This window comes from Mugil cephalus, chromosome 6 (genome assembly GCF_022458985.1).
Source record: "Mugil cephalus isolate CIBA_MC_2020 chromosome 6, CIBA_Mcephalus_1.1, whole genome shotgun sequence".
NCBI lineage: Eukaryota > Metazoa > Chordata > Actinopteri > Mugiliformes > Mugilidae > Mugil > Mugil cephalus.
Window position 1 is genome coordinate 27,829,384 of NC_061775.1, and position 26,410 is coordinate 27,855,793.

A 26,410-nucleotide genomic window follows, 5' to 3' on the forward strand; every position below is an offset into this window, starting at 1 on the left:
AAGAAGAATCAGAAGAAGAGTCAGACAAAGAACAGTCAGAAGAAAAGTCGTACGAAAAGGAGGAACCAGAAAGTTGGAAGAAGAGTCAGAAGACAAAGAGTCAGAAGATGAAGAGTCAGAAGAATCGTACGAAAAGAAGAACCAGAAGAAGAGTTGGAAGAAGAGTCAGAAGACAGAGTCAGAAGATGAAGAGCCAGAAGAATCATACGAAAAGAAGAACCAGAAGAAGTGTCAGAAGAAGAGTCAAAAAATAAGAGTCAGACAAAGAAGAGTCAGAAGAAGAGTTGGAAGAAGAAGAGACAGACAAAGAAGAAGAAAAATGAGATGAAGGGCCAAAAGAATAACAATAATAATAAGAAAAAGAAAGGTCAGAAGCGGATTAGGAAGAAGAAGAAGAAGAGTTGTAAGAAGACGAAGAACATCAAGAGGAGTCAGAAGATGAATCAGAAGAAGAAGAAGAAGAGTCTTGACCCAAATCGGGTCCAATCCTATTTGCCGTGAAACTAAAGTGAGTCAGACGTTAGTTGTGGATGTTTTTTAGAGGCTGTAGTAAGAGATGATCGTTCAATACTACCAACAATAAAATGAGTAAACAGAATCCATGGAGTCACTCAGGTCAAAGGCTGCAGCAGCAGCAGCAACAACAACAACAAACACTGAACGTTTTAAAGAAGAAGAGACGAGTTCTCTTTAGGACATTTTAAATGGAATCAGGACTCAGACTGGGCTCAACATTAAAGGATCGAAACAAATCATTAGTCTGAGGCAAAGACGAGGAAAAAGCAACAGAAGAGATTCTAGAAAACACAATTAAGCAAAACTCTGGTGATGACAGCCGCCGTGTGTGTTATTCTGCATTATGCTGACAGGCCTGTCGGCATATTGTGTGAGTCAGCCTCCTCAGACTGGACAGCAGGAGAAATCTGAATATATTAAACACCGCGGTGTTTGTTACAGACGCAGCGTCGGCCGACTTCGTCTCTGACAGGCTGAAAAAACACTGAACCCACACACAGTAGGAAACGCTCTGACATTACATGAATCCTTCAAAACCAGAACCTGGAGCCGGACACGATGCAGGAGACGACGACCGTGTGAGAGCGTCAGCGTCATGGGAACTAAGAGTTGTTTTTCTTTTCAGACGGCTTGAATAAATTCAGGTTTTTTTTGTAAATGGAAACCATCTGTAGAAATTGAATCCGACTTGGAACAAAGAGGAAAGATCACAAAACACGCAGACGCACATTTTTGTTGTTATACGAATCTCAGACGACAAGAAATGAATAATTAGTTTTTCTCAAATGTGCATTTTTGCTTTCAGTTGAATTTCAGAGCAACATCTGTTGGATACATGTCATTAATTTAGGTAATTTAGGATAAAAAGAACTATTTTATTTCAATCCAAAGTTGTATTTCTCTACTGTGAAGGAGTACCCAAAACAATACAAGCAACTACAGGAGTCCAACACAGATTATCTGATAATGTCAGGGGTTAGTAGCCTCATTCACACAGTTTTGATTTAATTATGAGGTGTAGTCCAATGGATATAAAGAAAAAACAGCTCTGCAAGCAACTGCATCATCGCCCAACCAATCAGGGCCATCTCTTTGCAAAGAAATCCAACTCCACGGGGCAGAAGAAGTTCAGGCTGTCTTCAAGGTCTAGATCCGATTTCAAAATCTTCTCAAGTTTGTGCAATATTGTGCGTTAGCTAGCATGCTATGCTACAATAGAAAGATTTTTTTTTTTAAAAAAATAGTTAAAATGAACACCCCATCTAGTTTGAGCCTCCTGCGAAGCTACAGCAAGTTGTTCTTGTTTGGTTTGAATGGGAGTTGGCGAACCATCTTTCAGGCGCGTTACCGCCACCTACTGGACAGGAGTCGGACGAAGAGTCTTAAATGAGTTTCAGACCCTCGAGTTTCGTCCATTCGTTCAATGTTTTGCTCCTAAAAACAACATTTTATTCCATTTCTAACCTTCTTCATCAACTCCTCATTTTGCTGCAAAGAGTCTGATGAAGTTCAGACCAGATCAAAGCTGGAGAGGAGGAGGAAGAAGAGGAGGAGGAGTGAAAAGGACGGCGTTGCAAAAATTTTTTACCTCCATCGGATGATGAGAAAATGCTGAGTAAGTCTGAAGAGGTTTTACTCAGCGATGGGGGGAGAGGCCGGATGAAAGCGGAGAGGAAAGTAGGGTAAAGAGGCAGATAGAGGACAAACTGAAGACAAAGACTGATGCCGCGTCCTGTTTCTTTCCTTTACTCCTCTTTATTCAGCGGCTGTGCACTAAGCAGTTCTTTAGCCCTGAACTCAGACGTCTCCGTCGTGTCTCTGTTTTCATCAGCCGCCTCAGATTTGGATCATTTCCTCAGGTTTACTGCGTCGCTGGGCTCTGACATTGAGGACACTCACATTAGCTCGGCTAAAATTGGCAGATGACTAAATCTAAACATGTTCCAACAGCAGGTTTGTCATTTTGTTTTTTCCTGGCATCGACTCCTTTCCTCAGCTCAACGTATCTCTGCAGCCCGACCGAACTTCAGGGCTTCCACAACAACACACAACTGCTGCCGGCTAAAGGCAGCTAGCTCAGCAACGCTAAGGTTAAACAACACAAACAAACAACACACGATGCAACACTGTTAAGAGCAGCAGATCTGGAGAGGAATTTAAACCCAGATACTAAATCTATCGCTGCCTGTCACGACCGTCTCCTGATCTGATTCACATTCAAAACAACTTTACTTGAAACTCCAGAGACTTTTGGTGTTTGCTTTTGGTTTTTGTGCATCATCCTCTGTGTCGTCGCACTTTTTAAATCAGCTCTCGGCTTTTAGATCTCTAACCTCGTTGAACAGTTGTTTTTAATATTTGTTGAGGGTCTCATGAGACACTGACACAAACGAGGAGATGCAACGTTTAAAAAATAAATCTGAGAACTTTATCCCGTCCCTCAGTTCTTAAAATGTGGACGGTGCAGAAAACATCTTCTCCTTACGTTGCAGGAATCAAGTTTCCCTGGAACTTTGAAGGCGTCTCATCGTCCTGACTGGACTCAGATCTGAACAGGACGAGTTAACTGGGGTTTTATTTTAACCCTCTGGAACCAACGGATGTGACGATGCATCTAAATCTCATGACCCAGACGATGTAGCAGCGTTTAAACTTCTGTAGAAAGCGTTAACTTCCACCGGTATTTAAATTCTGTTGATTGGCCAAGTCACACTAGACTTATTATAAATAATTTACAGCACACGTTCACCTGAATACTGCCGTGATGTTGATGCACGGGAGAAACAGTGAAAAGGAAAACGCCAGCAAGTAGTGCTGAGAGTATCGATCTAAGTATCGATACCAAGGCCAGTATCGGTTATGGACAGAGTCTGATATTCAAATCCTGGTATCACAGCATCACACGGCAGGAACTGATGATTGAAATGTGTCGATACTCGGAAAAGAGGAAAAATGAATGAGCCAACATTTCACTCTCTGAGCAGTTTCTATATTTATTATCACATTATTGCTTTTGTTTACTTATGTTGTTACTGACTTTATTTTCCATTGTTATATTTATATTTTTGTTCCATTTTTCCTTTTTCTTATTTTGCACAAATTACTTTTTTTTCTAAAATAATCATGTGTAGTAAAAGGAGAATTATTTAAATATACAGTTTAAACACTGTTAAATTGTTTTATATTGTAATTAGTAAAAAGAAACAGGTTTATTTGCCCAAACATGTCGGTATCGGCGATACTAGACCTGCATTTACGTGGTATCGGATCGATACCAGAATTTACAGTATTGACCAAACTTTTGGAAATTTACACTTTAGATTTGTATTGAAAGTTATTCTGCAAAGAAAAGAAAGCAAACAAGGCGACAACGTAAAGTGTGTTTAAGATGAAATATAAAACCAAACGTCTGATTACGCTCTGGACTCCGCAGGGTTAATACAGACACAGATAAAGAGAAAACTGGAGGCGGTTTTATCTGCAGAGTCAAACCATCCTTCTGCTTCCAGCTGATTTCTATCTTGTCAAACGGGCGTTGGACTTAATAAAGTTCACGCTGCATGACGAGTGCGTCCGAGTTCAGGCTCGGGTCATGAGCGTAGACGGCGTCTCGTCTCGTCTCGTCTCGTCTCGTCTCGTCTCGTCTCGTCTCGTCGGCCGAGTGTTTGTTGATCGTCTGTCGAGTCGCTGCAAACAACAAACCGTTGTTCTCGATTCATGCAAACTCACAGAGGAAGAGACGACTGATCCGAGGTAAAGAGTCGTTTTATTAAAGACGATTTACAGATAGATTCACTCCACCTCCATTAGTCTGAAAGCGTTTTTGCTTTTAAACCAGGAAACTAGAGTTTTATTTATTTTTACATCCAAAAAAGACGCCGTTGGAGCAGGAAGTCGACCACATGGTTTCACTCTTTGAGTCTAAAACTAAACTGAAAATACTAAAAAGTGCAGAGAGCTGAAAGCTCAGACTTATTAAAGGTGACTTTCATGTAATCATTTAAATCCAGTTGGAGCAGGAAAGACTTAAAACCTAAAAAAAAAAAAAAAAAAAGCAAAGCTGATCGATTCTCAACCTCGTCCTGTCAAACGGAGTGTGAGAACGGACTGAAAGCAGATTATCCTCTGGATATGATCTGAATCTGCGAGTCTTAACATCTCTGCGCAACCAACAAACTCCTTTTCATTTTCTTTTTTAGCCCGACTACAGCGGCTGCATGTGGGAGATAAAAGGCAAACATGGAGAGAAGCCAGAGCAAAGACAACACGGGCTTTATGGGAGGATGAAGTACAGATAGATAGCAGGAGGCACCGAGGGAGGGGGGAGGAAAGGAGGGAGGAGGGGGGAGAGATGGAGAGACAATTCAATTTCCTCCTCGTCATCAGAGATGGGCGATACGGCCCAAACTGAATTACCTCATCTCCAACAGAACAGGACGTAGTTTGAATGTGTTTGTTAATGTAAGTGAAGAGGAAGAAGGAGACTGAGGCAGGATGAAACGTGCAGACGATTATTCTCAGCACATATGTTTCTGTCTTTATCGGACTCAAAGAATTCAGGTGACCACCTGAGAATTAAACCACCTCATCATTCGTCATTAAACGCTTCCTCCGCTGCAGCCGAATCACGTTTAGAACCACGTCTCCTGCCTGATTTAAAGTCTCCGGCTTTAATCAAACCCTAATGGGAGAATTAATGGCGGCTGCTGCAGCACAGATGTGTTGTTGTTGGCTTTTCAGCCTCGTATTCACACAGTTCAATAAAAGGCGAACGAGGGAAACGTGCCGTTAGTAGAGAAGAGAAAACGCTTCTTGTTTTATTCTGTGCGACTAAAACAGAATCACTGCGATGACAAATGTGTCTTTTAAAGCTTTAATTTAGTAGATGGAGCTTTTATGGTTATTAAGCTGATTAAAAGATACAACTGGTCCGAAATAAACTACTGACCAGCAGCGCATCATGTACACACAGGTTTTATTTTTTATTTTATTTTATTTAATCTGAGCTATTTGTTAATCTGCTGTTTTTTTTAAAAAAAAATGTCCTCCACAGCTTCAGGAACAAACAACAAATAAAACTCAGAGGGAAACGGTCCAAGTCCAGAAAAGATTCAAATTCAAACATATAAAATAAAATAAAAAGAAACATGATCCAGAGACATGAAATAACTCATTAGGCCACGCCCCCAAACGATCTGATTGGTCCAGCAGATCTTTGTCGTTCCCAATGAGGAGACTCCAGATAAACGTCAGATTTGTTTCCTTCCTCCTTCCATCTTTCTACTGTCCTTCCTTCCTCCTTCACTTCCTTCCTTCCTACACTTCCTTTCCTCCTTCCCTTCCCTCCTTCTATACTTCCTTTCCTCCTTCCCTTCCCTCCTTGGGGCTCAGTTTGCTCAGAGCTGAACTTTAATAAACTTCAGTGAGTTTCAGTTAAAACCCTCGTGGGTTCGTGTTGTGTTTCGCGCCTGAAGCCGGTGACAGAACCTGGTGGTTCCTCGAGGCCTTGACGTCCTTGGATTCTAGGAACTGATCCGTATAAATGTCGCTATCGATCAGGGGCAAAGGTGGAAATCAATGAGGACGGGGGGGAGAAGCAAACGTAAAGCGAAGGGCGGATAGAAACTGTAGGATGAAAAATAAATAAATAAGTAGAGATGTTTGGTTGTAGACGGTTTTTAGTTTGGTCTGAGATGATGTTCGTCTTTAAACTGGACAAAAGTCAAGTTTACTGCTTATTCTGCTCATTCCAACTGTATTTTTAAACATTTGTGCAAACACACAGTGACATAGTTAACTGTCCCTGTGTGGTTTTACCTTCTACGAGAGATAAATACTTAAATACTAGCGTCATTTAAAGGACTCGTGGGCTCAGACACTTTCAGACGTCTGCGGAGTCGAGGTATTAACTCACAGTCGGACCTGAAGACGAGACGGGACGGATCTGTTTCTGAAATCCACCTGAAACTCACCTTCTTCTCGTCTCATTTCCACCAACACTGGATCTAAATATTCAGGTTGTTGTTTTGTTTCAGATTTAAATGCTGCAGCGTGACACAAACCATCAGCCACAGGATTTCCTCTAATAATTAATGCCTTCGGTGGGAATCAATAGCGCGCAGTGTGATGGATGCCGTGCTACGTAATACACAGAGAGAAAAACACTTCCAGGACACCCGGGGAGGGAAGAGAAAGCAGCGGTAATGGGATCTCCTCCTGAACCGATGTGGTCGATAGGGATCACGTATCATCACGTATCTGCTGAATCTGACCGAGCCCAGATCTGTGGCTGCAGCAGGAGGCTCCCGCAGCAATAACACGAAGAAGAAGAAGAAGAAGAAGAAGAAGAAATAATAACTGGGAGGCTCCAGGTGGGACGGGACACGGTGGCAGGAGCTCACAGCTGGAGATAAGAGGCAGAACGAGACAAAGAGGGAGCGAACCAGAGGAGATGGAAAGCGTTGCCGTGACCCCGTTAGCGTGATTGATGCGCAGCATTAGGTCTGAGACCAGGAGGAGGCCGGTGGCTCGGCTCAGACCTACAACCATACATCACGTTAACACAGAGCGTCGCTGCCCGGCTGCATTAAAGAGGCCGGAGCTCACTCTGCTAATTAACAGCTACTCATTTCACTTTGTGCTGACCAGGCATGAAGCTGGAGGCGGAGCTAATGAAACCAAAACCAAAGGAGCGTCTGTGTTTCTAAATAAACCGTCAATAATCTGCCCCACAACGTTTCCTGTTCAAGTTTAGACCCAGATACGCGGAGACATTTCAACTGTTTGTGCATCAAAAGAAACTAATAAAACATCAAGAAAAAACACATTGAGAGAAACTAGCTTTAGTTTGGTTTTTCATTTCTACATTTCTCTTTATTTGGGATCAACAGGATTTAAGAACTAAAAAAACGAAGCATCGTCTTTGAACAGGAAGTAAAAAAAATATGTCCTCATGCGTGGACACGTGGATTATTTCACTCATTATTATAATAAAGTCACCAATATGTAACAAAATATGTTAATTATCATGTCTAAACATGGCCGAACAAATGCTAATTATGAAGTTACAGCTTGTTACTATTGATAGACTTTGAATGTCGTATTAAACTGGAACAAGTTTCAGTGGTAAAACCTGATTTGGTTTTGAACCTCGTCCACTTTCGTCGTGTGAATCATGTTTTTACACCAACTAGCATCTAATTAAGAGGATAAAAGTTTAAATGGAGCAGAATTAGAAGCTAAACAAACCTAAAACTGAACGTCCCCATATGAGGACGCAGGGTCTCAGGAGGTTAAAACAGTAATTCACACATTCCAGTTTGTCTGAACTGAGTTTTTGCAGCTTTTTACTTTTATTTCTTGTCAGTTGGTGTCTTGGATCCATGAAACAACATGTGAAGACGTCCTGTCGGGACGTTAAAGCAAATACTGAGCACATTGTTACAACTTTTAATAGTGAAAGAATCAATCTCTTCTAAAAATGTGGAAAATTCATGAAATTAAATCGATCTTTGAGTTTGTGGATCAACTATTTTTTCTTTAGATTCATCTTTATTCAATTTAAGTGGTTGAATTAAAATATTGGCATCTAATTTAAGATTCATTTAAAATGTTTAATTATAATGTTAACTTTTGTTTCTGTCTTTAAATGTTTAAGTTACTGTACTGAACAATCAACTGATGGATCCAACCAATAACAGAACAAAAGCTGGAAGAAAAATAAAGTTGATTGAGTCCTTGAACAAAGACTTGACAAGAAAAGATTAAATGTGATTCACTGTAGTTTTGTGAATCATAAATATGCTTCACATTATGTCGTTATAACTGTTCTAATTTAATAAGCCTCAGAATAAACCACACAATCTGTTTGTGCCTCCGATGAAACTCATTTTTCTTGTCATTTCTGTACATTAACCAGAGAACAGACTTTGTGTTTACACAGTTTTAGAATAAAGACATAAATTAGACCAGAAACCACAAACTACAGTTACAAAACTAACCGTGTCTTAATCGTTTGCATCAATTTTACCAACAACAACGTTCTTTGCAGTCACCTCGCTCTGTGCACGAGTACAGGGAAGGATTTTATTATAAGTCAACATGAACCATTACTTCACAAAGCTAAATTATTTACATTTTTTTTGTGCTGCTATGAATGAAACTCCCAGAAAGACGGAGAAACGTGGACACGGTCACGCATCAGTCGCTGTATCTCGGGTTTAAATCAAGCGTTTCATTTCCACTTTAGCTCGGTCCACGCTTTTATTTCTGGAGCTATTAAAAAAAACTAAAATACATGAACACACACACACACAGAAGAAACCGGCCAATGAAAACCTTTTTTTAATTAGAACTTCCTGTTGTGACTGACAGGAGGAAGTTCCGCCTCACTAGACCTCGCTAATCAATCCCTGCACGCAATCAGCTCACCTGTCAATCAAAGGCTGAGCCACAGCGCTTATCAAAGACGGCAAAGATCAGTGTGTGTGTGTGTTAATGTGTGCGTGAATGTGTGTGTGTGTGTGTGTGTGTGTGTGTCGTATACCGTCCAATACAGTCCAATAAATAAAACACTAACCACAGAGAGCTGTCTGAGAGCGTCTGGGTTCAAGGGCTGGATTTGTCTGAGAAATCAATAAGTGCGTCTTCTGTAAATAAGTGTGTGTGTGTGTGCGTGTAAAGTGTGTGTCGGTGTGTGTGTGTCCTGCTGTTTGCACTTGTGCTCGGTCTGAGATTCAATTGCAAAGAAATGAAAGAAAACAGAAAGTGAAGCGAAAATAAGAAAGAAGAAGTTGAGGTTTGGCTGCAGACTGAAAGGAAAAGGACGTCGACACCTTTCTAACTCTGCAGGCAGCCACAAATATATTCATAACAAAAGTCACACACAAATACACACATATATATATATACATACACACACACACACACGGTTGCATATTAAATTCCAGTCATGGCCGTTTTCAGTCGGACAAAACAAAAGCTGAAAGTTAATCTGGGAGCAAAGAAACACAAACCAGCTGATGAAACCGTTCTCCTACAAATTACAAAGTCATATTGTGTAAATATATAGTCTCAGTTACAGTTGGAGGAGGAGGAGGAGGATGATGAGGGAACTTTACAAACTACTAAACCAAACCTCTGAGTTTCCAAAGTGCAGGAAAACAATCCTCCTCTCGGGTTGTGTATTCGCGCCGCGTTGGGTCTTTAAAAGGAGTCTGGCTACAAAACACTCCTGATTCCCATTTTATTCTCATTTTATTTTATTTTATAGCCTTTAGAACGTGAGCCGTGCTGCGGGCGGTGATGTTTGGTAAAAATGTTCAATCAAATTCTTGTGTGTGGAAAAGAAAAACTCCGAAAAACAACTTCCCCCACTCAGAGACAGGAAGTGTGGTCTTTACTCTGGGATAACATGGGAATGTAGCTGCATAATCAACTCCCCTAAAACCTCCAGAAGGTTGTGTGGAGTGTGAACACCAGTGTGTTTCCCCCGTCGGTGTAATAAACAGCGGTGAGAGCGAAGCCGAGGAGCTTCATTCTCCACTCTGCTTTTATCTGATGTACAAGAATAAATAAATAACACACAGAAAACACACACACACAAAGGCCGCTGAAAACAAACACACTCCCAAAGTTGATCAGAGCGAGCGGCTGAGGCATCGATCGGAAACCGGCTGAGCTACGAGGCTAAAAAAGATAAAGGAAGAAACGGGGAGTGAATCATGTTGCAGAAACACATTCACAACCTCTTTCAACTCATGACTGTCGCCACGGTGACAAGGACAGTGCCAGTGTGTTTTTGTGAGTTTCCTAGCGTGTGCGTGTGTTACAAGAAACTGAGACTTTGAAAGTAAAGAAAAGTGGAGACATTTTGTTTAGTTCGTGTATCATCAAAATCTATTACTGTGCACATTATAGAAAAGTAATGGCTTCTCCTAAAGGAAATATCTAACTAAAGGAGAACTTTACATTTTTTATTCTGACCTAAAAGATTAAATACAGATTAAATACAGTGGTGGGCCGTGCATGTTCCACCTCGGCCTTCAATGGCCTCCAGCTTTATCCAAAACACCTCGGCCGCTATAGAACCATCAACATCATATGGACACGGATACAACAGGACGGTGCATCATGGCCAAGTATAATCACTACCATCATAGAGCGAGATGAACGTCATTAGTAAATCAACAATTCAAAACTGTCGTCTATCTTCACTGCAGCCACCAGAGCCACATACATCAAAACCAGCAGAAGCATCAATGTCGACCCAATAAAACGGCATAAAGACACATCAAAGACGTAAATATAATTCATTTCACTCACCAGAACTTAAGAAGCTATTCAGAGTTTCCTCTGAGCCTGTGAGGGTACTTCTCCTAGTTAGTCGACCTTTTCTGAAGCTTCTGAGTTTCCCGACCTTCCTTTACGATGTCCAGCTTTTCTTGAAAAGTCCAGCTTGAAAATGTCTTTGACAGTAAATCCTCAACCAAATCCATTTCTTCACCTCCTTCAGCCTTTGTGCGGCGACAAAACAGCTGTTAAAGTAGATTAAACTAGATTTTTGCCCATTCACCTTAACAACAGATGTCGTGTGCTAGCTTTGCAGAACTGATTCCGAAGGCCTCCAGGCAGATTTCATTGACCCTAGCAACAAATCATGGCTGAAATGTGATTGGATAAGAGCTTTTATATGAAAATAAACATTTGGAAGGAGGATTTGACCAAAGGTGGTTCTTCTATTTTGGAGTTTGCAGTCACCTCTTTTGCATGACCTGGTACTGAGTCCTGTTTTTTTGTGAATATATTCTTTAACAGGAGCTGGTCCATATTTATATGTTAAGCTTGTCTGAAGTCGCCCATGCTATTAAATATAATTCATTAAATGCATCACGTTTGAGGTGAAGCAAGAAGCTGACGTCCATCCATTAATCAGCAGCTGATGTTTAATGGACATGAATTCCATTTTTGATAACGTCGACATGTTTTCTCTCCATCAGCTCCTCGTCACTCACACTTCACACGTCCACAGGACTGAATGAAAAGAGGAGAGCGTGCTGTGGCATTTTAAGTGGGTGTGATATCACAGAGCTACCAAACACTTGTTCAAGTGAAAAGGTCTGGCAGAGTTTGACTTTTCACTCCACTCGTGCAAAAAAAAAAAGTGAATATGAACATGTGACTCTCGCTTTTCTTTGCTGAATCTATGTCCTTATTTTCCTCACTGGCATCATTAACTTGTCTTAAATCCTGATTGATTTAAATCCAATAAAGAGACGGATTTACGGTAAAATAAGAAGACAGGCACAGTCGATCCTTTTCTACAAGGCTACGTTGTGCAGGCGGCTGCAGTACGAGGGCTGACAGCTTAAAATAGAGCCGGCACAGACCTCACCACGGGCTAATTCAATGTTTTTAAATTAATGCATCTGGCTGGCAGACAAACGGAATACAGGAAGAGAGGAGGCGGATAAGAGGATGAATCAGACCGGCAGTACAAAACAGAAAAATGGTAGAAAGGCCTTTAAAGAATGGAAAAAGTAAGAAAAATAATCACACTGACAGAAGAGTGTAGGGCTGAAGGTTGGATTCAGTCTTCTGGTCAAAACACTGGAAAAAAACAAGGATTTTCTGAAAAGAAATTGGGCACAAAACAACAAACAAAGATCCAGCATTTAAAAAAAAATGTGTTTGCACTCATTTAATTATTATTCTGAACTCCATCTTTTGTTTTTTTTTAAAGCGCTGCTAAGCTGCAATTAATAAAACATAATGATCCCTGCAAATGTTTCTCATCAGAAGCCTGAAGGACCTCGAGTTGAATTGTTTTAACTTTCAGCCACTGGGAGAATTTTAATGTGGAGCATCTGTGCAGGAAGTGTTGGCTTTCCTTCATGGAAGAGCGACAACGATTTCAAACGACGACAGAATCTATTGGAATAAATACATTTGCCTTTAATTTATGGAGATGAACAGTAAACGTGGCGCGATCAGCGAGAGCAAGTATAAAAAAAAAAGTCTTGTTGTTCTCTGCAGTTAACGTGGATGAATTGAGTGTTTGAGCCGTGACAACTCAAGGGAAGCACCAATAAAACAGTTTATGATGATGCTACGATGCTAAGGAGCTAACATGAACTTCCTCTGTTCACAAAATGGTTTTGTCCATTGGTTGGGAGCTGAATAATGACCCTTCACATCATTTGAGCCACGTGGAGTTGAATTTGTTGACAACAAAAATAGCTCTGATTGGCTGTAGGACTCCTAATTGTTTTTTTGTTTCCTCTGCATAGGTACAGTCCGAGGGCGGAGCCACAATATGGATGCCCCGCCCACACTTCCTCCAGACTCATTCATGTTTTCATTTAATTAATACTACGCTCTGCTCTGAAATGTTGGATTATACACTGAAACTATTTTTATTTATTCCCACCAAACAAAGCGGTTCACATGACAACAGGTGGTCACCATGATGTCACATCCTGTTACTATAGCGCCAAATAAACTAAAACTAAACCTGACAAAAAGACATTATAATAACTACCTAAAATGACCAAATCCATCCTTCAAAAAAATTTGACACGTATTTTAGTGTTTTAATTTGGCCCAAGTCCCGCCCACTAACAGAGGAGGTGGAGCTTATGACCTATACTGTGGCCTCCAGCCACTAGGGGGAGCTATATACTTTAGTATAATACATAGTTTTACACATAATTAACCTAAATAACACTGGCAGAGTGGCAGAATTTGTGGCCAAAGTGAATCTTAACCTTTTCCGTTGTGTCTGAGTAAAATGCTGCTACCATAAAGGCAAATCTTATCTTATGTCTAGTAACTTATCATATTTTCATCACTTATCGATTGCATGCATCAAGATTATGTTTTGACAGACAACGAAAACCATGCATGTCGACTTTATTCCGCTCATAAAACTGATCAATCAATCGATTGATAAGCAGGAATTGACAACAGCATCCGTACCGATAAAAACTCCCATCACTGCCCACAAGAACGAGGCTGAAACTCGAACCAATAACGTCTACTGTAATTACTTAGATGTATTAGACACTAAAAAATAAAGATTTATTCAGTCATAATCAGCTGCTGAACTACTGGCTGCAACATTAGACAAAGGAATTGAAATCATTTATATGAGGAGGCACGTTGGGAGTCTTCAGAAGGCAAAAATGGCAGAACATAGTAAAACTAATGAGATGTTTTCCTGGAGGAACAAATATATATATATTTATATTTTTTTCTCGGCAAAGTAGTTAGAAAATAAAAGCTAATTATTCCAGAGCAATGTGCGGCCTGGAGCTGTGGTCGATGTTGTGCTTTGTGTTTGTTGATCGCATGCAGACATTTCATTTGTCATGATTGCAGTCTGCAGTCAGTCGCGCCGATCTCTCTGCAGGAGGTGGATTCTTTGCAAGAGGATGCGTGGGCGTAAATAGGCAGGTAATTAACCACCTAAAAATAGACGGACCAATAAACCTGACTCTGGTGCATGCCTTCCAGAGGGTAATTAGCCAAACACAGGCCAGAGAGAGGGGAAAAATTAACAAACTCCTTGAGTAGGGGAACGTCTGGAAAATGGACTCAAGTTAATATTTCTGGACTCGAAAAACAAGACTTTCCGTCCTAAGCTCGACTTTTCCATGTTTGGCTGGAAGGACTCAGAGTGGCTAACAAGGCAGGAGGAGGTTAAGGAAACAGCTCCAAGTGTTGGTGCTGTGACTGATACATGAAGAAATCTGATAACCAAAATATCTTAAAAATATCTTACATTTTTCAATTAATAAAAAAATGATAAAAAAAATGAAATACCTGCTTTTGATGGCTTAAATACAGCTTGTTACAAACACTAGTTACAAAGATAGACATTGAAGGGAGAACATTTTACTATTTTCAAATACTCGTATTATCAGAACTTGTGAAAAACAAGCAGCAGATGAACATTTAGAACATAAGATAATTCCAAAGGGTTTTTATTTATGCTAATTAGCTCTAGGCTTATCTAGTCTGGTAGCATGCAGCTACCTGAATGAGCGTAACATTACCTTTATGCTCATTGTTACTCATTCATTGTTATTGTTCATTGCCATTACTGACTTGGTTAAAGTCTTTAGCAAGGTAATATGTAGGCTAGTTATCCTAGCGTTATCCTAGCTTTAGCTGTTACTGACTCAGTTAAAATTATTAGCGAGCTAATATATAGGCTAGTTATCCTAGCGTTATCCTAGCTTTAGCTGCTACAGACTCAGTTAAAATGATTAGCGAGCTAATATGTAAGCTAGTTATCCTAGCGTTATCCTAGCTTTAGCTGTTACTGACTCAGTTAAAATTATTAGCGAGCTAATATATAGGCTAGTTATCCTAGCGTTATCCTAGCTTTAGCTGTTACTGACTCAGTTAAAATGATTAGCGAGCTAATACGTAAGCTAGTTATCCTAGCGTTATCCTAGCTTTAGCTGTTACTGACTCAGTTAAAATTATTAGCGAGCTAATATATAGGCTAGTTATCCTAGCGTTATCCTAGCTTTAGCTGTTACTGACTCAGTTAAAATTATTAGCGAGCTAATACGTAAGCTAGTTATCCTAGCGTTATCCTAGCTTTAGCTGTTACTGACTCAGTTAAAATGATTAGCGAGCTAATACGTAAGCTAGTTATCCTAGCGTTATCCTAGCTTTAGCTGTTACTGACTCAGTTAAAATGATTAGCGAGCTAATATGTAGTCTAGTTATCCTAGCGTTTTCCTAGCTTTAGCTGTTACTGACTCAGTTAAAATGATTAGCGAGCTAATACGTAAGCTAGTTATCCTAGCGTTATACTAGCTTTAGCTGTTACTGACTCAGTTAAAATTATTAGCGAGCTAATATATAGGCTAGTTATCCTAGCGTTACCTTAGCTTTAGCTGCTACTGACTCAGTTAAAATGATTAGCGAGCTAATATGTAAGCTAGTTATCCTAGCGTTTTCCTAGCTTTAGCTGTTACTGACTCAGTTAAAGTCTTTGGCAGGATAATTTTTAAGCTAGGTTATGCTAACATATCAGATCAAATATCAAAAACAAAGAAACAACATATTAACTGCATTTTATTGGTGAAAAATAAGTGTTAACATTTGCGTCAATCAACGATTATTCTCTAATGGTTATAATGGACGGTTTATCAGTCAGGTCCTAATAAACACTGTTAAAAAAAAAGAAATCTGAGAGTTTGATAAATGTTAATAAAGATGCGATGGCAGCTCGTCACATTTTCACCCAATTAAAAGTGTGTCACCGTGAGGAGGAAGCGTAAAAGCTGCGGTCGATGACAAATGAGAAATGAGAGAGCGACAGATGAAACCCCAGAAGTTAACGAGACACGAGCTTCATTCTGCCAAAATGGAAGCGTTGGTTAAGTATCAGTCCTTCACATGAAACTGGAGACGCGGTGTTTAAAGAACTTTTATAATGTGAAGCCGGTCGGAGGCTTTAATTATTCATTAGCCTGTTTGAATCTAATAATTAAGAACAAAGTTAGGAGAGAGATCAGAGACGGAAAACTTTAGGACTCCTCCGAGTTTGTGAAGTTACTTACTCGGAATAAATAATCAGTTAAAATCTGAAAGGACATTAGGGTCGACAAAAAACTGGGACTGAAAACACAAAGTACTTTTCTAGTGAGGTTCTCGAGTCCTTTTAATTTAATAATAAAAAAATGTGTAATAATTACTGGAGGTTGTGTGCAAATAGGACAAAATAAGCCATGTTTATATTAACTGTACCTTTTCTCTTTGTTCCTTTATAATGAAAGTATGTTGTGCATGGATCAGCCACAACATTATGACCACCGACAGGAGAAGCAAATAACATTTAAATGAACTTGTGACAATTCAATCTTCTGCTGGGAAACTTTTGGACCTGGTATTCATTCATTGGCGTGGATGTTACTTAGACATGTAGCATGTAGAAGGCCCATGTCCATTCTCTGATGAGTCACGACAAAGGAGATCGAAATAATGAAATAATATTGGGAATGTGGTCATAATATTACGGCCTGATCGGTGTATATATATAACAAAGCTCATCCATCTCCCTCCAGCCTGCCTCACCTCCTCCACCCCCAGGGGTGAGTTCTGTTATTACCCTCTGGCTCTGATTTATTTATTCTGTCCATCACAGCGTTGCTCTCTTTCCACCCCTCCCTCCATCCCCTCCCTCCCTCCCTCCCTCCCTCCCTCCCTCCATCCCTCTGCATATTTTCCGTCTCATCACTGGACCGTTGGAGATGTCGAACCTCGGCTTCCTCCCTGACCTTCACGTCTTGACAGCGGAGGAAAAGAAAAACCTCGTCAAACTTGGACCAGATTTCAGTCTGGTGGGTGTCAACCAGTAACGATGTGCAACTTAGCTCAAGATGTTTCCAGGGTGTGAATTACCCACAGAAACCAACAATGTGCTGTTTTTGTAAAGCACACAGTGAGTTCTCTGAACAATTATATGCACCACTCCGGACACGTAATACACCAAAATAACAGGGAGGAACTTATCTAAAAGCCAAAGCAATTGTATGGGAATGTATCAAAAACGCCCACACACACAATGAATCTCGTATGAAAGCAGAGACACTGACAAAAACTCAGAGAGCTAGAAGCCAAAGAGTCGCGAAAATAACATTTGCAAAATCATAAAGTACGTCTTTCCTTTGCTGTTTTATGATTAAAAGTTACATTCCAGCTCCAAAAGAACACTGCTAGCGGATTCTCCTATGACATGAAGAGGAAGAGGCTTCTAGGTTGGAGTGTATTTGTGTTTACTTCGCTCTGGATCGTCACTGGTGGTTGCTACAGTAAATTTGGGCGTGGCTTTCTATTCTCTAGACACTGATTGGTCGATAGAGGTGTCGATCATTAAAACTGACCAATTGGTTGTCGAAATATTCTCCCGTGAGTTTCATTAAAGGCTTCGTTTTACACACGGTCTGGGTGAAAACTGGTACCAGAGAAAGATCAAACGACACATGTGGTGCCAAAACACGACAAAAAGACACGATTCGTGGCTCCGCCTGGACATAAATGGGCTAAAACATCTCTACATATGTTCATGTTCACCTTTTTACCATCTTCTTTTGCACGGTCACTCATCAGACTTTACATTATTAATTCATATTTGAATTGGGCTTCTATTCCACATATCCCGGGTGGTTCTTACTCTAAATGTGGGTTGTTTTTTTTTTTTAGGTGAGAACAGAAATTTATATTTTCTACTTTGTTCCAGATGATATTTCTCTTTGGTAGAAATCTCACAGGTGACCAAAATTATTCATACAGCCCTTAGAATTGTGAAGATATGCACCATTTATTTTGGGTTAGGCCTTGAGATCAATTAATGTTTTAAAAAACCTACCCATCAGTCCATCCATCTATCTTTACATCTATAATAAGGTTTCATATACTGGTGACAGGAGAGTGCAGCCTCACAGCGTTGCAGCTCAGGTAAACATGTCTATACGTCGTGTATTTGCGTGTAAAAGCTCGAGAGGCTCGTGAGTCCCGCTGTGTCTCAGCAGGTGAAGCCAGAACAGGAACAGGAACAGGAACAGTTTCGTCCTTTAGCCATGAATCATGCTGACGACAAGGACGACTGACAGCCTGCAGCAAGATGTGTGCAAAGATATGAGCGAAAGACACACAAACACACACCGTCTCCTCTGAGAGAGTCCAACCTTCAGCATGACTCATCGTATCTGCCCTAAAAAAAAAATAACACACTCAGTTCAGTGCTGCTGCAGTTCTTCCATCAGGAAACTAAAAAAGACAAGTCCTCTGAGAGCCGGAGGATTTTCTCCTGAAGGGAAAAAGGCTGAATTTTAATTCTAAAAACTGCCAGACGACACCTATGCAACACAAAAACCTGCTTGATTTGACAAAACGTTTAGTAGCCGAGGGAGCTGAGAGGGGATGGAACCTGCAACCTGAAAGATGTGAAATCGATTCTGAAAAGACTCAGATTTCTTGTTCTTCCTCTAATAAGAAAGAGATTAATTTATATATTTATTGGACTCAACATGCGCAGTAACTTCAGACTTTGCAATACAACCATATTCAATACTACTATAGAGCAACAACTCATGTACATGTTTTTATGTATGTTTTATATTTGTTACATGTTCTTATTGCCTACAGACATAAAATAGATAATCCCAGTATTCTGTAACATAATATACGTAATATAATCAGTAAGTTAAACATACATTGATGAGAGTTGCATTTTTAGTGTTTTCTTGAAGATGGAATGTGATATTTTTAATTTCTCACCAAACTCAATCCAGATCTGTGCTCCTCTGCACAATTTATAAAATACACATAAAATATGACAAATAATAATGAAAAACACAGAGGCTTTGATTTTATTTTTGTGTCTGGTGACATACGTGTGCATACGACGGAAGACTGGATTGGAACAACCTAGTTTATGGTTTAGTTTATGGACAGTCTGGTACATTATACAATCATCCTGCAGGTAACTGTGCTCAGCAAACCTCAGAAGATTGTGGCGGTGGAAGAGCATTTTAGTAGAGGCATTAAACTGGGACCAAGATATTTGGAGTATCTCTAGCTTTTTTTTAAAATGTGTTGGGATCAATCAAGTGATTCTGATTCTGATTTTGCACAAAATAAGGAAAATATTGTGAGATCAGGAGCTGGACAAAAGCAAAGAAGCAGGAAAAGATGAGAAACTAGAGGAAAATATTAAGAGAGATTGAGATAATGGCAACAAGCTGAAAGTTTCTCTAAATTAACTAATATGAAATATGGTGAAGCAGGAAATCAGCAGTGAGACTTTTTGTTTTTTTGCAGCTTTATCCTGCAAATAAATATTTCAGAACTCAGTGAATTTTCAATCCTGCTACACAAAAGTCTCTAAAATCGTTTATTTGCGCGGCAGAACAGATCAAAAGCAGATCTACGTGTATTTGTCCTGGATAAAGTAACAAACGCAGGAGAAGAAACGTCTACATTTGCTCTGACTTCATCCATAAATAGGATCGTTTTTGGTTCACAGCGATCAGGAGCAAACACACCGGCCTCGACCTGCCTTCACTTGTTTTTAAACATCTTCTTCTGGAAAACGTTTTTAAACCCGTCCTCGGCCTCATTGTCTCCTCGAGTCAAAGACGAGGAGGTTTTCGAGCGCAGCAGCAATTATTCAACATGTTCTCATGTATATTTAAGAGGCAGCTGTGTCAGCCTGTTCCCCGGCTGCAGCTCCAGAACGCCAGCGTGGACGAGGTCAGAGAGGCCGAGGCCTGACGTCTGCAGACAGCAGGTGTACCCGGCGAAAAAAGAAAGAAAGAAAGAAAGAAAGAAACGGCCGACACGGTGCACGTCTCAACACCGAGGTCTGAGGTCTGAGGATCGTAGCACGATGCACCTTGCAGAGAACAATCTGTCCAATAAGCACCGTGCACAAAAGAGTTAATCTTCAACCTTTAAGGTGTATTTATATGTATTTCTTGTAACACATACTTGCGTATGTATAGCGCGTCTTAAAAGTTTTTGCATTCCTTAGATTTTCTACATCTCGGCATAAAAATGACTCAGTTCGTCCTGAAAGTAGATGAAAAGAAGCCAATCAAACACCTACAACTGAAATATTCTACTTGATGAATTGTTTCTCCGTATCTACGTAAGATAAAGTAGTGAAAGTATCTAAACGTTTCTGGTAACTGCTGATCTGTGCGTGTCATACTCTAATTTGGGCTTGAAATCAATCTATAATTACCTTTCAGTCACTTTTTGCACCTCAGTGATTTATGATATTGGCTCATTTTCCTGAATTAACGAACACACAAGTGTAACATTTCAGTTTTTTGTTTGATCGGGTTCTCGACTCATTTTTCTGCACAAACAGTTTGTAGAGAAACTACGGCCATGCACATTTTAAATATCAAACTACGACATAAAGACAACGTAAAGCTGCTGGTGCTTTCAGTGTCTTGGGAAAGAAGTGCGGAGGAAAGTTCACAGCGTATTTATTCACCTGAGTTGTGATTTATGTTTCAAACTCTCATGCTGCAAGATTCAGAGTTTAACCACAACGTGCCAAAAATACAGCAAACGCATTGACAGCGAAACGCCTGCTCTTTGCTTTCATGTTCAGCCGCGTATTCCCCTTTCAGCTTCCATCCCTCCTTCCTTTCTTTCACTTCTTTCTTTTTCCCTCCAAAACAAATGCTAATAATATGCTAATCTGATTGTGTGCGTAGCTGCGAAGTTTCACCTCCTCAGTGAATGAAGCTCTGAAAAAGACCCTGAACAAAGACAAGGGCTCATTTTATTTCTTCTTTATTCGGTGCGTGGGTCCATATACAGTCCATGTGCCGGGCACTTAGGGGTAATTATACTGGAATATACATCCGGGCGGGGGGCGGGGGTTTGGTTTCTAGCACTTAAAGCGAAGTGTGTCGGAGAGAAGGGGAGCGCGGCCGCCTCGACCTTCGGCCATTAGTCAGGAGGTAAACACCATCTGGACGTCTGCAAATGTTTTCCACAGACACGCGCGCTGCACGAGCTCCATTCATTTCACTTAATAACAACACATTAGCAACACAGGTGCTAACAACACGCACGAAATACAAGACCCCGAGGGAGAAGCTGTCCCGGCCATTAGCATGCTGCGTTTTAATTCCAACACCGAGGGGACAAATAAACTCTCACATATTAATCCTCCTGCTGCAGCAGTAAAGTAGAGTTATAATGACGGGTGATAGATCAACAGTTAATGTCCTGCAACATCCACATATATTTTAGACAGCTACTGATTTAAATGTTCCTGTGATGAAGATGAAGATGTTGATTGTAATGGTTGAATTATGGTTGGACAGATTGTAGCCATGTGTGTTTAAGTTTCAAACATCCAGAAATAAACATGTTTGAAGGCTTAAAGTTGATGCAGGATTAACAGGTTGTTAGCTACAGCTACTAGCCACAGTCGGGGCGATATTCAGGTTTTATCCGGTGCCAAACTGGTGCCAGTGCTAATAATAAATACAATAATATCAGAATAAAAACACCAGCAACTTCAAACTTTCAGCAGTTTTTCTGCAAAAACATGAACATGTTAGCATGTTCTGGCTAACAGGGGGCTGGGACTCTCCTCTTCAGGGCGTCTGTCAGGCATCAGAGACGCTACATCTCCGCTAATGCTAATGCTAATGCTAATGCTATGTGTGGTCAGATGTTGATTTTACCTCCCTTGTTGCAGGTTGACCAGTCTGCATCTTTAGAGGTGAAGTCCAGACAAACTTTTGGTTGTCTAGACATGTTGAAGCTTCACTTCCATCCATGCAGCTATAGAGCTAAGGATGCTAAGCTAATTAAACACTCACTGAAACCAAATGAAGCACCCAGATCAGTCTGGTTAAAACAGTTAGCATCAGCACCGTTAGCATCAGCAGCGTTAGCATCAGCAGCGTTAGCATCAGCAGTGTTAGCATCATGGTAGCTAGCATCAGGACCCATCTGGACCAAAACCAAGATGGCAACGGCCAGAGAGGCGTCAAAATTCTATTTTTTGTTTTCATGCTCATGATTTAATATAAATTTCCTGACGTGACGTTGTTTTTGTAAAATGTTCTGTTACTATGACCTCGACCAAACCTGCAGAAACAGGGAAGGGATCAAAGCAGCAGGAACACGGGAGGAAGAAAAAGAAAGAAGAAGAAGAATCTAAAATGTGAGAAGGCAGTAATATGCCCCAGAGTGTCAAAACTACCACAAATACCAAAAAAGAAGAATAATTAGAAGAAAAAGAAGAAGAAGAAGAAGAAGAAGATGTAGGTAGAAAATTAGAAGAAGAAAAATTAGGAGAAGAATTAAAATAACAAGCAGAAGAAAAATAACAAAAAAGAAGAACAAGAAGAGGAAACAGGTAAAGAATTAGAAGAATGAGAATAATTATCATTAAATATAATTATTATCAGTAGAAGAAGAGGAAAGAAGTAAGAGAAGAAGAACATTTACTCTGAACCAGAAACTGTTTGTCAGAGGAAAATGTTGATAAAAGTTACACAAACCTGAAAAACATCTCATAGATTTATATTTGCAATTTAAAAAAGCGTGACAAATTTGCATTGACGCCTAATTACACAATTAATTAAACTGCTTATGTGGCATACGACTGCACACGTGTTTAATTCTGACCTGAAAGGAGGAAGAGAAGAAGAGAAGAAGAAGAGAAACACAGTACGTGAGCTAGTGGGGCTCAGGTGTTCGTCCTAAGTCCTGACGTAAATCGATTCAAACCACGAGATGGAGCTTTAAACCCTGTAATACAAAAATCTCTGAGACACCGTGACCCCCCCAGAGGAGCCGCACCGGCCTGAAATATGAAAAAATATTATAAATACGACAGCGAGAGACGAGAATATCAACGAGAGGCAGGAGGGAGTCTGCCAAGGAAAAGGAAAACATTAATAAAGCTGCCCTTGAGAAATATAATAACCTGCAATTATTTGCTCGGCTACATCACATTTTCCGTTTCAAACTCCAGCTCCGGAAAAAGAAAGTTAATTATGAAGTCATTCGGAGCAGCCAAAATAAACCTCGCACACAATTCATTCTGGCTTAATGGATTCTCTGTGCAGATGGTGGTCTTCAGCCGGAAAAACCACAGGACGAGTGTGTTCACATCCGAACATGTGGCTCAGAGTTTAGGACATTCATCTTCCACTTCACAGCCACGTTTTAAAGTCGTAAAACGCGTGGTTGGATTAACACAAATAACAGCAGATACGAGACAAAGGGTTTTCTGACGCTTCACACGTTGGACACTGCTGCCACCTGCTGGTAGAGTCTGCACCAGACACTTATCATTATTATTATTATCTCTAACTGCCTCTAACTAGTTCATTTTGTTTGTGTTTAGTTTGTATTAAAGGAAAGAAAAAAGACACTAAACATCTAAACTGATGCATCAGCAATAGTTTTGGGAGTAGATTTAAAGTATCATGGGAAATCCAGACGTGTTTGGTTAGTTATAGAATTATTAATAGGACTTAGGAGATGTGAAGCTTCATGTCCTTTATTAATGCTGTTATGATTTCCTCCCATGAAAGGCAGCGCCACAGGCTGATGGATAAGGAGAATGTATTATCTATGTTATATGAGAGCATGGGGCCCTTATGCAGCGGTATCTGGTCACACCGGTAGGTTGCATCATTTCTGCAGTTTGCATTTGCATGCATGTATTTGTATAGATGCAGGTGCGCATACTGTCTCTGATGGACTCCTTCTGTTTGTCGATGCCTTTCTCTTTGCTTGTTTGTATTAAACTCAATAAAAAAAGGAAAATCCAACTAATATCAAAACTAAATCAAATATCTTACACATCACCTTATACTATAATAATAATAATAAAAAAGCTGATAGAAGATATGAATCTATTCATAACATTGTTCACATTATTTGTCATTCGCCTGTTGTTGGATATTGGAATTTAAGATTTAGACAAAAGACAAAATAATGAGAATTATAATTAGTTGCAGTAGAAACAGTTTATGACAGAATCCCTGCAATCCCGCCCAGGACCAGCAGGGGTCTCAGCGGAGCAGCCTCCACACTCCAAGGTGAAAACACACTGAATGACCAACACAAGCACACATGACACAAACTGTCATGTCTGCCTCATTTCTTCCTCCCAGCTCAGAACAAACAAGTGTCCCTGTGAATGTTGAGAACTTCTCTCTTTTCTTTCTGACTCATCCTCGATGACTCTGCAGCTGGAACAGATTCAACGTCGAGTTTGCACAACTCAAACAAACCCATGACTGTGCGTAAGACCCTCAGACTCCAGATATGGGTCAGTCCGGAGCGGCGAGTAGAGCTGCAGTGACAGCGACTACGCAAATGAGTCGATCTGCATCGTAAACAGAAGCAGGGACCCAGACGCTTGTTTGACGCAAACGGTTTTTACTCCTTTGGTAGATTTTCCATGAACGTGGGTGTTAGCAACCTTTAGCGGTCACCAAGAATCCGTGTGTTTTTGTAGTTCTGCAGGACTAAACCAGGTCCCTATGTGGCTTTAATGCCCGTTGCCACTAGAGCATTGGGAGCTAACGGCTAATGCTGATGCGAATGCTAATGCTAATGCTAATGCTAATGCATGGGGATTGTTTTTGTGTGTTTGTGTACTGACCAGTCCGGTGAGAGACGGAGCAGACTGTCCCAGGGTCTGGCTCCTCATTCGGACCAGGTTGTTGGCGTCTCCTCCTGCAGATGTTCCCCCCATGGCCCCGGGGCCCCCCAGTCCTCCAGAGGACTGCCAGGCCAGTTGACTCACACCAGCATGAAGACTGCTAGACAGAGGCAGCAGCTGTTTACCTGGGGAGGGAGGGAAGGGAGGTAATGTTCATTACTTCCTTTTATTATCAGAGAAGTTTCTTCCTGGTTCCTCTGAGGTCTGAAGCTTCCAGGGTTCAGGACTAATCTGAGTCTCTGTCTCTAAAATAAATAATTCTCTGGCTCATCCCTTAATAAAGTCTGTTACATTCAAAATATTCATAGAACAGACTTAAACCTCTTCTCATACATTTTAACTTCATCTCTTAATATTTGAATTATTTTAACCTACAGCGGCCGAGGGAGTAACTGCTTTAATTTACCCTGAGCTCCAGATATTAACGTCACTAAACAACAATAATATTAATGCTGCCGCCCTGTAAATATTTCTGATTGATTACTGAACCGTTTTTTCTATTTTCTGGTGTTTGCACGCGTCCTCTAGTTGCAGAGCGCTGACTGAGCTCGACCTCAACATTTTCAGCGATAAACGAGTCCAAACATTTCTGAATCTTTCCACCCTATAAACTTTTAAAAGCTCTGCAGGTATGCGTGCGTTTACCAGTCATGGCCATGCTGCTGCGTCGGGCCCGGCTCTCGTCCTGGCTCAGCTGTCGGTGAAGTTTGGACTTGGTGGCAGCCGTCGCCGCGGGCGACAGGTCCGGATTACTCAGCTTCCTGAAGAGGAGAGGAGGGGGGGCTGCGAAGTCCTTCTGGAGAGAAGACGGACAGAAAACACGTCACATTAAATCCATCTTCATCGACATCAACATTTGAATTGACCTGATATCATTTTCTGGCGTTGTGACTTTTTAGGACTTTTCACTCTAGTTGTGACTATTTGTTGGGGTTGTGACTATTTGGGACTTTTACTCTCATTGTGGCTATTTTCTGGTGACTATAACTTTTTGCTGGCATTGGGACTTTTTGCTGACACAGTGGAAATTTGGGACTTTTTGATGGCATTGTGACTACTTGCAGGTGTTGTGACTATTTGCTGGAACTGTGACTATTTGCTAGCATTGTGACTATTTGGGACTTTTTACCCTTATTGTGGCTATTTTCTGGTGTTGTGACTATCTGGGACTTTTTACTCTAATTGTGGCTATTTTCTGGCGTTGTGACTACTTGCTGAAACTGTGACTATTTGTGACTATTTGCTGGCATTGTGGGTATTTGGAACTTTTTGCAGATATTGTGACTATTTTCTTGAGCAACGACTATTTGTAAGGGCAGGGGGAGCTGCAAAAGTCCTTCTGGAGAGAAGACGAATAGAATACACGTCAGATTACATCCATCTTCAATATCTTTATTTGAAAGACCTGATATCGGATACAAGGCTGAATAGAGGCCAAAAAGGGAAGGAATGAAAATATAAATATAGAAGATGGTGTCACTGATGAAATGTAAGGCATGTAATGTCCAGAGAGCTGGGGGAGGGAGGTCAGAGTCCTGAGTGAGGGAGCAGCATTTATGGAGTCACGACTAAGTAAAATATTTTCAAAAGTAAATATCAAACTATTTCAGAAAATCCTGTGAATCTGGAGAAGCAGCAGCAGCAGCAGCTCTATTT

The 26,410-nt window shown here is 40.6% G+C and overlaps 1 protein-coding gene across 6 annotated transcripts in view; it reads right to left on the reverse strand.

Annotated features, from left to right (window-relative positions):
- mast2 (microtubule associated serine/threonine kinase 2) overlaps positions 1–26,410 on the reverse strand; it is a 144,096-nt gene that overhangs the window by 86,877 nt on the left and 30,809 nt on the right. For all 6 annotated transcript variants that reach the window (XM_047586486.1, XM_047586484.1, XM_047586483.1 and 3 more), the window contains exons 2-3: positions 25,400–25,550; positions 24,695–24,879 (exon numbers count right to left, since the gene is read on the reverse strand). In XM_047586486.1, coding sequence (XP_047442442.1) covers positions 24,695–24,879; positions 25,400–25,550 — 336 coding nt within the window. The remainder of the gene's footprint in view (positions 1–24,694; positions 24,880–25,399; positions 25,551–26,410) is intronic.